We start from the raw sequence: 13,991 nt of genomic DNA on the forward strand, positions 1-13,991 counted from the left end.
CTACTCAGGGCCTCGGTCAGTGAAGGAGAACATATTCGTCAAGAGAGACAGAGAACGGAGGGAGAAAGAAGGGAACAAGAAACCGGTGATGAACTGGGACCCACTTAGGGAGTTCCCGGAGAAGTGTCCGCCGGGAGGAGGTGAAGGTTTGGTGGTCTACACGACGTCCTTGCAAGGAGTGCGTCGCACGTACGAAGATTGCATGCGTGTGAGGGCCATCATGGAGCAGCAAGGAGTGGTGGTGGACGAGAGGGACGTGGCTTTAGATGCCGGAGTGTTGAGCGAGCTTAAAGAGCTTCTTCAAGACGAAGCCACTGTGGCGCCGCCGAGAGTGTTTGTGAAAGGGAGGTACTTGGGAGGAGCTGCGGAAGTGACGGCGATGAATGAGAACGGGAAGTTAGGGAGGGTGTTGAGGTGGGCACGTGTGGAGAGAGTAGGGGAGGAAGGGAGGCTCACGTGTGAAGGATGCGGAGGAGCGAGGTGGTTGCCTTGTTTTGAGTGTGGTGGTAGCTGTAAGGTGGCTGCGGTCGCGGCCGTGAAAGGTGAAGGGTGGGAGAGGTGCGTCAAGTGTAATGAGAATGGACTGATTCGTTGTCCCGTTTGTTTTGTCAATTGAGGGAGTGGTTGAGATAATGAACACACAATAACGTATATGTTTGTTTGTGACACGTTTGCTTAATTTCTCTTATTATAGTGAAAATGTTGAAAAAAAACACGCTAGGATCTAGCTTCCTAGGTCTCTCTCACTTGTATATATTGATGGTTTTGATCATTACATGATAAAGGTGTTCAACAATCTCTCACTAATATATGTTTTGAGCGTGACAAGTGCATCACTTTGGACAAACACTCTCCAAATCTCTACTAGCTTTTCGTCACCAGTATTAATACAATAAATCTTGAAGAAGACACAATTGCTTTCTTTGTGGCCAACTTGCCACCATTCATGTCAAATGGTGCAATGAAACAGAGCTAATATGAGTCTTTAGCATTATGGTATGTAGCGACGGGTTAATTATATTTCTGTTTTTGCAAATGCATACAAGTATGCTTCTCAAACTTAGCTTTTAGAGTTTCTCACACTCTGTTACATAAGAAAACAGAGCAATGCACAAAAAAAAACACATAGAAGCAGAACCAAATAAAGAGCGATTTACCTTTGTTCTTCAAAGCAACAAAAAAGAAGAAGAAAGAATCTGACTTTTCTTACACATACACAATATTCATGGTCTCTTCAGTTGTACTTCCTCTTCTTTATCTTGAAGGAAGACGATCGGATAACGTCATCGTCGGCAATGAGAACGGCCTCAAGGGGAGTTATTGATTCGGGTCTGGTGAAGTAAGTGAAGAGAAGGTAGATACCATCCAGGTAAGTGTTAGTTTCTCCAGCTTTGTTCTTCTTCCTGATGCTGTAAGCCAATGGAATCACTCCTCTGTTGAACACTTCCACATACATTCCACCTCCTGCCACAAGCAACTACCACACACCACAACAAAAAAAAAACAGCGATATAAACAAATCTTTCAGAGAGAGAAATGTGCAACTATCGAAACCCAACATCCATTTCGGAATCCTGATTTGATTAAACAAGTGACGACATAACCTAAAGAATCCACACATATACCACTAATAAGAACTGTGCATTGGTTTCATTTCGAGCATCAATTCAAGAACTGAGTAAAATTGTTAGAGGTATGACATGACTAAGAAGTGCACAAAGGGCTCCTATCCTATCTTGTGCAGATTAGTATATAGTTTCTATTGTTTATTACTTGAAGAGTCGATAACCCCACAGAAGGATGAGATTGCTCTTAATAAAGCTAAAACCTTTACTTAATTTTCTACTAGGGATTGTCACATACATTTCAACTGGATAAAGAACCCATTAACTGAGAATACTCAACTCAACACTGAAACCGTTCTCTAGAAGGTTTTGCTTGTGATCTCTTACCTATAGTCCATATAACAGAAAGTTTCAAGTTTCTAATGGAATCAACCTCGTCTATTTCACAAAAATATCCCTCTGATATGAAACAGGAAACAGGTAAATTTGGAGACTTTTTTAGTTACCTCTTCGTATTTTTGGGTAAGACCAAGCCGTTCATCTTCAGACATGTCTGGTCTCAAAACCGCCATTGTTTCGTACTGCCTGAGTCCAGGTGGGCACTGAGGTTCCGGTTTGTCTTCAAGGGCAGTTGAGACTCCCGACCCGGGAGGAGAAGTCGGGTCATCGTCCGAACCGAATCCGCCTTCAAAGAAAGTTCCAGAGAAATCAAGAGCCTGAGATTTCACCACAAACTTAGAGCCATCTCTCTTCTGTGGTTGTTGTTGTATCGAGGCAATAGGCTTCGACTTCGAAATAAATGGCCTGAGAGAGTGGGAGAACGAGAGTAGCGGCTGCGAAGATACATTAGGCAGAGGGCAAACTGCGGAATTTGAAAGACATAGCGAAGACGCCACCATTGTTGTGTGATTCGAGAGCTTTCAAGTTTGGAGAAAGCAGAGAGACGATGATGGGGTTTAATTTTTGTTGGATAAGAGATGATGATGTTGGTACACGTTAGTCAGTGGTGCTAATATGCGCTTTGGGCCTTTTTAGATTGGATTCGGCCTGTTAAAGGCCCATTTTGTAAAACACATGTTACCACTGTTTATACCTCTTCTATCTTCCCGATCAAGCCAGTTCGGAGCAAATCAAATCTATAAGAAAAGAATCGTCGCCGGTGAAGAGAAAAAAAGATAGAGATAGAGAGAGAGAGAGAGTTAAGCAATGGATCCGCAGCTAACGGAAGTTTCACAGCAGTTTGAGAGATTCAAGGCGGCGTTTGCGAGGAAGGATTACGATACCTGTAGTGATCTGTTGTCTCAGCTTAAGGTATACATCTCTCTCTCTCTTCTTTGAACCCTAATTTGTTTCGATTTCTCTTCTTTGCATATGTATCTGGTTTATCGATTGAATTTTAGGGGAATATTTATGGGGTTTGTCTCGAATCTATGATAGCTTTGATGTATTGAAGTGAAAAAAATTAGGTTATTAGTGAGATCTTTTACAAGAAGAGCGTAAGTGCTGATTTCTATATTAAGGGATTATTAATGTGAGTAGAACATGTAGGGTTTAAGTCTATATTACAATTGAACGTTGAACGGTGAGGATTTCTTCTTATGTTGGTGGTTTTTGTTGGTTATGTTCTTCAGGTTCTTCTGACCAAATTCACTAGTCTTCCTCCATTGTTCGAGAGTTCACCAAACGCAGCTCAGGAGCTCACTATTGCAAGTAAGGTTTCTGTTTTAATTATTTTTAGATGACTTGTTTCGAGGAAGTTTATAGTTTTGCTATATAGTTAAGTTTGGTTCATACCTCTTAAGGGTCACAAAGCTTGAGAGATTGTATCAGGCTGTACTGTTCTTTAGTTCGTCTGTCTATCCCAATATGTCTATGCATGACGTTAGCTTTTAGATTGCTGTTTACTGGGTTTACATTATTCTTCTTTGGATTGAGTAATTTGGTAAATTTCTGTTCTTATGGATTATAAAAGTTTGACTATTGGTGAATTCTAGGGGACATTTATGAGCATGCTGTTGTTCTAAGCGTAAAAACCGAGGATCAAGATGCCTTTGAGAGAGATTTCTTCCAGTTGAAACCTTACTATGTGGATGCCAGGTGAATAAAGAACCAGCTTTCTCTGAACACTATCCTTTTCCATTTTGATGCAATGTTTTTCATTTTTGTTCTAACATATCATCTTCTTTTCCTCTGCACCAGGAACCGTCTTCCCCCATCCGCACAGGAGAATCTTATCCTGGGTCTGAACCTTCTGAGGCTGCTTGTACAAAATAGAATTGCTGAATTCCACACCGAACTCGAGTTACTTTCATCAGCTACACTGGATAATCCTTGCATCAAGCATGCAGTTGAGCTTGAGCAGTCTTTCATGGAAGGTGCCTATAACCGTGTGTTGAGTGCTAGACAGACCGCGCCTGATGCAACTTACGTCTATTTCATGGATCTCTTGGCAAAGACCATAAGGTAACATCAATGCTTCCATCCTTCTCTGGATTAGTTCAGTCTCATGTCTTCTCGCTTGTTATCTCACCTTTTTCTTTTGTGATGACTGAATTATCAGAGATGAAATAGCTGGATGCAGTGAGAAAGCTTATGATTATGTCTCTATCAGTGACGCTCGGCAGATGTTGCTGTTCTCTTCTGATCAAGAACTCTTGAACTATGTCAACGAGGTAAAAGAAAAAAACATTTTGTGCAAACACTTGGAACCTTATTAATTTTCATGAACCCTTGACGCGATTTAGGTTTTATCATATAAATACAGGAGCACCCCGAGTGGGAAGTGAAGGACGGGTCTGTTGTCTTCCAGAAAGCCAAAGAAACTGCACCGTGCAAAGAGATTCCATCTCTGCAACTCATCAACCAGACTCTAAGCTATGCCAGAGAGCTGGAGCGTATCGTGTAAGATCCGATTTTTCTCAGTGTTCGTCTCTTCTCTTGCACTATGTTCCTGGAAATCTCCGGGTCATAAAACTTTGTTATCATGTAATGACTGATATGGAGCGACTAAGTATGTCTCAAAGAAGTGATTTGGTTAATTGGATTTGGCAAATGAGACTTTGTTACGATATCAATATGTTCTTTCATAGTCTTCCAAAGCCTCTTACGTTATATTATCCTATTGTTTATGATGGAGTTTTTAGTTCAGTTTGGTTATTAGGCTCGGGTTTTGGAGATTCTCATAAGGTAGTGTAGCCGATTGCTTGCTTTGATTAACCATCTAGTCCAAATATGGAAGAAGGAGAAAGTCATTTAGAGGGTTTAGGACTCAATTTGTCCATTGCCAAAACACTTGTCAACTTGGCAGACAACTTGAAACAAGTGGGGGTGGGTATACGTTGCAACAAATTCTTATGTTTGGGGATTAACGATTGATTAACACAGCTAATGAAAAAATTAGTAAAGTAATGATATCATTAGAAGAAAGAATACTTGCACAATTTAGATGTCCCCACTAGGAAAAAACACGTTACTGTTAATAAATATACTAATAGTATGTATATTAACCAAAAAGGGATGAAGTAATGATCCACTTTGGGTAAGTAGTTGAAAGTGGCTGAGTGGTTTCTAGCTTTTTTATTCATCTCCGAAAGTGAGATTCCGTTTATCATAATTCTTTTTATCTTTCGGGGGAGGTCAAATAATTGCTTTGTTAATGATAGTTATACGTATATGGCAAAGAGCATAATAATAATAATGGGGGAATTAATTAAAGAATAGGAGTCGTTGATATTCTACTACTCACCCACAACAAGCAGCACTTAGTGCCTAATTACGTCTTAAAGGCTTTTTAGACGCATAGAATATGTTAATGACAACTTGTTGGTGCTGGACGTGTAAGAAACGTCTTAGACATATAATCAATTCATTTTTTTTTTAATGAAATTTGATACAAATCGTATCCTCTCTCTGATTCCACACCTTATTTATTTATGTGTGTATCGAATTTTGTCAAAGACAATTGTCAAGAGAGAGATGGTCAATCAAAATCAATATATTAATTTTAGAAACTTCCACAAAAATAAGGATTCGAGTAGTAAAATAAATACCAATCTTAAAAAAAGATAATCGAATTTGGGTGGAAATCAAATGATCCAATAAAAAAATTTAAAGTCGATGCTTTGTGTCCCAAAAGAAAATAGAAAAGAAAGAATTTGCATGAAGATATTCTAGTGGTTGGGGTAAAATGGTACAGCGTGGAATCATCAAAATATACACCAAAAAAAAAAATTATAATACTTCCAACTTGCTTCCCCTTCTCCTCCTCCTCTCTCATTTCTTATTCTTCTTCTTCTCAACTTGCTTTGAATCACAGTTCTGCTTTTTTTTTTTTTTTGCCTCGGAGAGATTTAAAAGGCGAAAGATATTTCCGGAGATAGATATATTCACACTTTTACTCTGACGAAGCTTGAATCACAGTTTCAGTTTCTTCTTGTTGGTGTGGTCTTCTCTTCTCGTCGCCTGCTTGCTGTTTGTTTGATGGAACTTGACGATTTGGATCTCAGCGGTTCTTGGCCGTTAGATCAGATAATTTTCTCTTCTAATTTCAAGTCTCCGGTCATTTTCTCCTCTTCCGAACAACCTTTCTCTCCTCTCTGGTCCTTCTCCGAAGCTGCCGGTGATGTCGGCGCCGGCGATCTTTACGTAGCTCCCTCTCGCTTCACCGTACTTGCTCCTCCTCCTCCTCCTCCTCCTCCTAGTAAGTTTTAGATTCCAACTTTAGAATCCAATTCGGATAATGTAGTACTAGTGGGATACTAGGATATGCTTCCAACTCCTTAATTGGAATTTTCCCGGATTTAAGTAAATGTTGGCATTGCTTTGATCTTTTAGATTAAGTTTGAATTTTGGATGTCGATCGCAAATTATGCAGGTTCAGAAACTGATACCACGACCAAGGCGATTATTATTGATAATCATCATGCTGCTCCTTCCCCCTATTCTGGTATAATGCCCTCCTCGGAGAATAATAATAATAATCCAGATTCTTACTGTGCTATCAAAGCCAAGATGACTCAAGCCCTTAGATACTTCAAGGAATCTACTGGACAACAACACCTTCTTGCTCAGGTTTGGGCGCCTGTTAAAAACCGTGGACGATATGTTCTTACTACTTCAGGACAGCCCTTTGTTCTTGCTCCCAATAGTAACGGCCTTCATCAATACAGGATGGTTTCCTTGACCTATATGTTCTCCCTTGATGGTGAACTCGACGGTGACCTCGGCCTTCCCGGTCGCGTTTTCAGGAAAAAGTTACCTGAGTGGACTCCCAATGTGCAGTATTACTCCAGCAAAGAGTTCTCCCGCCTTGGTCACGCCTTGCACTATAATGTTCAGGGAACCTTGGCTTTGCCTGTTTTTGAACCATCCAGGCAGCTCTGTGTTGGTGTTGTCGAGCTTATTATGACTTCTCCCAAGATTAATTATGCTCCTGAGGTTGAAAAAGTTTGTAAAGCGCTTGAGGTTTGCTTTTCTTTCTCCCTTTTTTTTTATTTTTTTTCTTTTTCTTCTGGGGGTCCTTTTATCAGTATCCTTTGATCTTACGGTGACATGAACGTTTTCTACTTGTGTTGCAGGCTGTGAATCTGAAAACTTCGGAAATACTGAACCACGAGACCACTCAGGTTATCTGCGAGTCCAAATGTCAAAATCTCGAGTATTCTTTCAGAAACTTTCAAGAACTGTCTTGAGTTCATTTTGTTCTGTTCCTTGTCGTTTTGATCCCCATTTTCCTTTTTGACTTCTCCTTTATACCAGATCTGCAACGAGGGTCGCCAAAATGCATTGGCTGAGATTTTGGAGATACTGACTGTGGTGTGCGAGACCTACAAACTTCCTTTAGCTCAGACATGGGTCCCTTGCAGGCATCGCAGTGTTCTAGCTTTTGGAGGTGGTTTTAAGAAAAGCTGTTCGAGCTTTGATGGGAGCTGTATGGGGAAAGTCTGTATGTCTACCAGTGATTTAGCGGTTTATGTTGTGGACGCTCATGTTTGGGGTTTCAGAGACGCTTGTGCTGAACACCATCTGCAGAAGGGACAAGGTGTTGCTGGGAGGGCGTTTCTCTCTGGAAATCTATGCTTCTCTAGGGATGTTACTCGGTTCTGCAAAACCGACTACCCATTAGTACATTATGCACGCATGTTCAAGTTGACGAGCTGTTTCGCGGTCTGCTTAAAGAGCACCTTTACCGGGGACGATGAGTATGTTCTTGAATTCTTTCTTCCTCCAGCCATCACAGACAGGAGAGAGCAAGATTTTCTGTTGGGCTCTCTGTTTCAGACAATGAAGCAGCACTATTCGAGTCTCAAGGTTGTCTCTGAAACTGAACTCTGTGAAAACGAAATATCTCTTGAAGTCGTGGAAGCTTCAGAAGACGGAATGGTTTACTCGAAACTTGAGCCTATCAGGATACATCATCCAGCACCGATCTCTAAAGATTATCTTGAGCTCAACGCTCCCGAACAGAAGCTGAGCTTAAACTCTGACCTTATGGCTAATGGGTTTGAGAGGTTCCAAACGCTTGAACCTTTACCGGAGGCCAAAACAGTGAAAAAATCAGAAAGGAAGCGTGGTAAAACCGAGAAAACAATCAGTATAGAAGTGCTTCAACAATATTTTGCTGGTAGTCTAAAAGACGCAGCAAAGAGCCTCGGTGGTATGTTCTTAACTTTGTCTATTGATTTTTGTAATTGTTGATGGCAAACTAAAAGAACTTTGTGCTTTCTTTTTCCAGTTTGCCCAACAACAATGAAACGCATTTGTCGACAACACGGGATCTCACGGTGGCCATCTCGCAAAATCAACAAGGTGAACCGATCTCTAACACGACTTAAACATGTTATAGACTCGGTTCAAGGTGCTGATGGATCACTCAACTTGACCTCCCTCTCCCCTCGCCCTTGGTCTCACCAAATATCTCCAACCGAAAACCAACCACCAAAGAACTTCCCTCCAGCTTCTACATCTCCTCCAAGTTATCTCCAAGATGTCAAGATTGAAAACAGAGATGCAGAAGACAGTGCAGGTTCATCAACATCGCGTGCTTCTTGCAAAGGTAAAAGTAAAAAGCCTTTCAGCATCTACATGTATTCTACTGCAAAATCTCAAGATCCGTCACCATTGTTCTCACACTGTCTCGTCGTATTTCACAGTGGGTGTTATATGTGAGACGCGTTTTCGGCTTCCAACACACAACCAAGAAACAGTCAGGCAGACGGCCTTGGACGATTCGGACAGTAGCTCTAAAAACATAGCTAATTTTTGGACACACTTAAGCTGCCAAGATACAGCTTCTCCAACAACACTCCACAATAAGCTCGTGAGTATAAAGGCAACGTACAGAGAAGACATCATCAGGTTCAAGATCTCACCGGAGTCGGTAAGCATTATGGGACTGAAGCAGCAAGTGGCTAAGAGGCTGAAGCTCGAAATGGCTGCGTTTGAGCTCAAGTATCTAGACGACGACAGCGAATGGGTCTCGGTCTCGTGTGATGCTGACCTCAGTGAGTGCCTTGACACGTCTGCAGCGAAAGCAAACACACTGAGGCTCTCAGTACATGACGTGACTCTAAACTTTGGGAGCTCATGCGAAAGCTCAGAGGAAAACATGATGTGCTTATGACAATGCTTCACTTGTATGGATCTGAGAGTTTTGTTTTCTGGGAAGAGGAGTTTTAGACAGTATTCATTTTTTTGAGATGTATAAAAATGCATACTTCTCCACATATCAATAGATGTTGATTGGAACAATCTATACTAATAAAAAGTAGGAGCTCCTAAAGGCGTCCACATAGGATTTTAAACCACCAATAGGGATAAGACATGTCACTAATTAACATTTTTAAAATTTTCTGAATTTTCAATATTAATAATTATTTTAAACAACCTATAAGGATTTGACATGTCATTCTTTAACATTTTTTAAATTTCCAGAATTTTTAGGAAAAATAAATTTTTTAAATTTATAGAAATAAAAGAACTATGTACAACGTCCCACATCGGGTATAAATCTTTTAGACATTGGTTCATAACCAGTATAAATAAAGATTAATATGCTTCCAACAGCAAATGAGCAGAAAAACTTGATTTATCAGGTGTCCAAGTTAAAAAGTTTTATTCGTTTGATCTGATTTTTTTATTTGATCAAACTAAAACTTTACAAAGTTTCAAAGAAATATTATAATGTTGAAAATTTTTAAAATAGTTTAAAATATTATAAATATTGAATTTTTTAAAAGGTTCAAATATTATATTTTGAAACCTTTTAAAACTTCAAAATCTTATGATCTTTAAATTTTAAAAATTTATTAGCTTATAAAAGGTTTCTAAAAAATTATAATTTATAAATTTTAAAAGTTTAAAATAGTATAGATATTGAAACTTTTAAAAGTTTCAAATATTAAAAATATTTAAACTTCATAGAATGTTTGAAAATATTACAATTACTTAACCTCCATAGAAATTTTAAAATATTATATCTATACTAATAAAAAGTTGAAGCTATAAACTCCTAAAGGTGTCCATACAGGATTTAAAACAACCAATAAGAATTAGATATTTCACTAATTAACATTTTTGGAAATATAGTAGTAATCTATATTATTAAGAATTTTTAGAAAAAAAAATTAAAATTTATAGAAATAAAAGAAATATGATATGATATTCTTGCAGTAAAATTTTTATTTTTAAGTCTAAGAAAGAAGGATTGACATCGCAAGACCTTGAGTTGATGTTATTTGAGTTTAAAGAAGAAGGATCAACGAAAAGCACAAATATTATTTTAACTATACATGTGTTCATATTACTTTCTCTGCGAGTAAGGATTTTGGTTTGAGAAGTTTCAATACATATGGATCTTAAACGAATAAGTATATGGATGAAATTATCAATAATTGGATGCATGTGTTGACTATGCAGGTCTTTATGAATTGCACAAATTTTATGAGAAAATAAAAGATTTTGGTCTTGGAGTTTGGTGGGTTAACAAGTTGTATGGTAGTCTAAAAAAATGTTTTTCATTGAAAGAATGTGAAAAAGTTGACGAGGAAGAAGAAGAAAAAGAAGAAAAAGAAGAAGAGTATAACAAAGAACGGGATAAAAGTAACGATGACAATTACCATAAAATTTGACAATGAAAATGACAAGAAAGAATATGAAAAATAAGAAAACATTGAATAAAAAACACAAAAACATAGGTGGTAGCGATCAATTAAATATGAAAACGAGATAAATTCAAGATTACAAAATTATTTCGTTTTTCTGGTGGTCAAAGAAATGGTTTAGGATATGTGAGGTCATCAGTTTGATTCGCCTTACCTGGACGTCGAGTTAAATTCATGATTTTTTTTAATCTGATTTGAATGTATAACACAACTCATTTTTATATTTTTAAAAATTGTGTATCTGAAATTTAAATTTTTATTTAATACTAATATAATTTATATTTATAAGATAATATTTCATTACTGTCATCAATCACATAATTCCTGCATTTCCTAATATAAGATGTTTTAGAGAAGATTTTTTTGTTTCATAATATAAGATGTTTTCAAGTTTCTATGCTACTTTTAGATTAGTTTAATATATTTTATTATGCAGTTTTATTTATGATTGGTTGAACATTTTTAAAGTGGTCATTTCTTATATTTTGAAACAGAGTGAGTATATATATTTTTCATCAAAATGTATCAAATAAACCCACGCGTAGCGTGGGTTCAAAACCTAGTTATACTAAATAAAAGTAGGAGCTATAAGCTTCTAAGGCTGTCCACATAAGCTTTAAAACAACCAATAGGGATTCAACATGTCACTAATTAACATTTTTAGAAATTTGCAGAATTTTATATATTAAGAATTATTTTGAACAACCTATCAGGATTTGACATGTCATTCATTAACATTTTCTAAATTTCCAGAATTTTTTAGACTAAGGAAAATTTAAAATTTATGGAAATAAAAAAACTATGTACAATATACCACATTGGCTAGAAAACTTTTAGACAATGGTTCAAACCAGTATAAATAAGATTAATATGCTTCCAACAACGAATGAGCATGAAAGCTTGATTTATCAGGCGTCAAAGTTTAGAAGTTTTATTCGATTTGATCCTGTTTTTTATTTGATCAAACTAAAACTTTAAAAAGTTTCGAAAAAATATTATAATATTTAAATTTTTAAAAATTTTAAAAATTATAAATATTGAAAATATTAAAAGCTCTTAGCTTTTAAAAAGTTTTTAAATATTATAATTTTAAAATTTTAATAGTTTAAAATATTATAAATATTGAAACTTTTTAAAAAGGTTCAAATATTATATTCGAACCTTTTAAAAGTTTAAAATACTTTAAATATTGAAACTTCTAAAATTTTTAGCTTTAAAAAGGTTTCAAAATATTATAATTTTATATTTTAAAAATTTCTTAACATTTAAAAGCTTTTTAAAAAATTAAAATTTATAAATTGGGTGCTTGTGTTGACTATGCTGGTTTTCATGAATTGCACAATTTTTTTGAGAAAAAATGATTTTGGTCTTGGAGTTTGATGGGTTAACAAGTTGTGTGGTAGTCTAAAAAAAAAGGTTTTTTCAGTGAAAGAATGTGAAAAAGTTGACGAAGAAGAACAAAAAGAAGAGTATAACAAAGAACTGGACGGTAAAAGTAACGATGACAATTACCATAAAATTTGACAATGAAAATGACAAGAAAGAATATGAAGAATAAGAAAACATTAAATAAAAAAAACACGAAAACATAGGTGATAGCGATTAATTAAATATGAAAAAAGAGATAAATTCATGATTATAAAATTGTTTCGTTTTTCTGGTGGCCAAAGAAATGGTTAAGATATGTGAGGACACCAGTTTGATCCGCCTTGCCTTGATGTCGAGTTAGATTCATGATTTTTTAATCAGATTTAATTTTAAAACACAACTAATTTTATATTTTAAAAAATTGTGTATATAAAATTTAGTTTTTTCCTTAATAGTAATTTAAAGTTTTCTGTAATATAATATTTCATTACGGTCATCAATCATATATAATTTTTGTCAAAATATATCAAATAAACCCACGCGTAGCGTGGGTTCAAAACCTAGTAAAAATAAAAATTATTACTTGCCTATGTATGTGACTTCTGTTAATTACACTTGCAATTACCCTATACAACACTTGCAACTATGCATGTTTCATGATGGGTTGACCCAAAACAAAAAAAAATTATGCCTAATGAGGACATTTTTTTTTTTTTGACGATCACCTAATGAGGACATTTAAAAGGAGCAGTTTTGGTATTATTGTTAGAAAAATTAAATCATGGCATGTGGGCAACAACAACAAATAAATAAATAAAAGTGGTTACGATAAGTTCTATATTAATGTTTTGGCAAAATATACGATTAAACTTGATCAGGAACAGTTACCAAAAAATAAAACAATTTGATATTTTAAAACTATTTTTTAATATTGACAATGAGTTGACACAATGACACTTTCTCTAAGTTCTAATTTTCCATTTATAAGAATTGCTTAAAAACTAGTGAGAATTATGGAAATATGGAACTCATTGTATGGGTTAGTAAATTGTACACACTTGATATATATTACTTGAGAGAATAATATTAAGGCTACATATAGATATAAAATTGTTCATGAACACTTACAATAACCAAAATTAGACCAATTTATTAATATTGATGAAGGATGTTCTCTAATTCTCAGTTTCCATTAATAAGATTTGTGAAATACTTGAGAGAACAATATAATTATAGATCTCATTATATACTAATTGATAATGTACATATATACTTGAGGAACATTTTGAAGTTTTAACTAAGAGAGCGATTTGTGCATTTTAAGTCCATAGATTTTGACTATCCCCATATAAAATACATGAACTTTTTTTTTGTCTGAAAAATATATAATTTTCCATTTCATATTTTTCCATTAACAATGTTAGAGATCATAATTCATAATTTTTTTCTGTTCTTGAACTTCAAACAAGATTTCACTACTATTTAAGATAACAAATTCAAAAACAAAAATACACAATCAGATTAATCGATTTCCAAATTTCTCAATTAGTATTGTTTTTGGATTTCCAAATCTTAGATTCCGATTCTTCCATCATTCTTCGTCGATTCTTCAAATTTTGATCCCTAGATCTAATATTAGGGAAAACGGAAAGAGAAAAGAAAGAGAGTGTTCGTCAAGACAAAAAAGAGAGGAAGAGGAAGGACTGACTGTGTCGACTGAATAAAGAGAGACGACTATAAGTATATGATGTCAGCAGGTTCCCACGCGCATCAGTGTCACGCGCAGATTAGCACAAACAAAACAGTGGTGATTGTGTAAGAGTAAAACACAAATAAAAATAAAGATTTTGTTGAAAAAAAAAAATAGATGTTAGTGTATAACAAAATTTAAAAAGTA

At 35.7% G+C, this 13,991-nt stretch overlaps 4 protein-coding genes across 8 annotated transcripts in view; 3 read left to right on the plus strand and 1 right to left on the minus strand.

Annotated features, from left to right (window-relative positions):
• The window catches only part of LOC104714814, a 2,110-nt gene extending 1,285 nt beyond the window's left edge, over nt 1-825 (plus strand). The window contains exon 2 of one of the 4 annotated variants that reach the window (XM_010432285.2): nt 141-825. In XM_010432285.2, coding sequence (XP_010430587.1) covers nt 141-616 — 476 coding nt within the window. In that variant the 3' untranslated portion in view covers nt 617-825. Of the gene's footprint in view, nt 1-8 lie in introns of all 4 variants that reach the window. The other 3 variants (XM_019229704.1, XM_019229706.1, XM_019229705.1) reach the window with 3 other exon arrangements.
• LOC104714815 (30S ribosomal protein S6 alpha, chloroplastic-like) lies at nt 992-2,535 on the minus strand. The gene is made up of 2 exons (XM_010432286.2): nt 2,072-2,535; nt 992-1,477 (listed from the first exon to the last, which is right to left on the minus strand). Exons 1-2 carry the CDS (start codon nt 2,462-2,464, stop codon nt 1,235-1,237), a joined length of 636 nt encoding a protein of 211 aa, XP_010430588.1. The 5' UTR covers nt 2,465-2,535; the 3' UTR covers nt 992-1,234.
• LOC104714817 (26S proteasome non-ATPase regulatory subunit 8 homolog A) lies at nt 2,668-4,639 on the plus strand. Its single transcript, XM_010432287.1, has 6 exons — nt 2,668-2,876; nt 3,197-3,275; nt 3,560-3,662; nt 3,765-4,028; nt 4,126-4,237; nt 4,330-4,639. The coding sequence occupies exons 1-6, from the start codon at nt 2,772-2,774 to the stop codon at nt 4,468-4,470; spliced, it is 804 nt and encodes a 267-aa protein (XP_010430589.1). The 5' UTR covers nt 2,668-2,771; the 3' UTR covers nt 4,471-4,639.
• LOC109124806 (protein NLP6-like) lies at nt 5,856-9,314 on the plus strand. 2 transcript variants are annotated; one of them, XM_010432288.2, is made up of 6 exons: nt 5,856-6,264; nt 6,439-7,028; nt 7,142-7,189; nt 7,323-8,220; nt 8,299-8,619; nt 8,717-9,314. In XM_010432288.2, the coding sequence occupies exons 1-6, from the start codon at nt 6,045-6,047 to the stop codon at nt 9,184-9,186; spliced, it is 2,547 nt and encodes an 848-aa protein (XP_010430590.1). In that variant the 5' UTR covers nt 5,856-6,044; the 3' UTR covers nt 9,187-9,314. The 2 variants fall into 2 exon arrangements, with proteins under 2 accessions (XP_010430590.1, XP_019085252.1); XM_019229707.1 differs by lacking the exon at nt 5,856-6,264 and having other exon boundaries at nt 6,546-6,635; nt 6,734-7,028.

Source organism: Camelina sativa, chromosome 9 (genome assembly GCF_000633955.1).
Source record: "Camelina sativa cultivar DH55 chromosome 9, Cs, whole genome shotgun sequence".
Classification (NCBI taxonomy): Eukaryota; Viridiplantae; Streptophyta; class Magnoliopsida; order Brassicales; family Brassicaceae; genus Camelina; species Camelina sativa.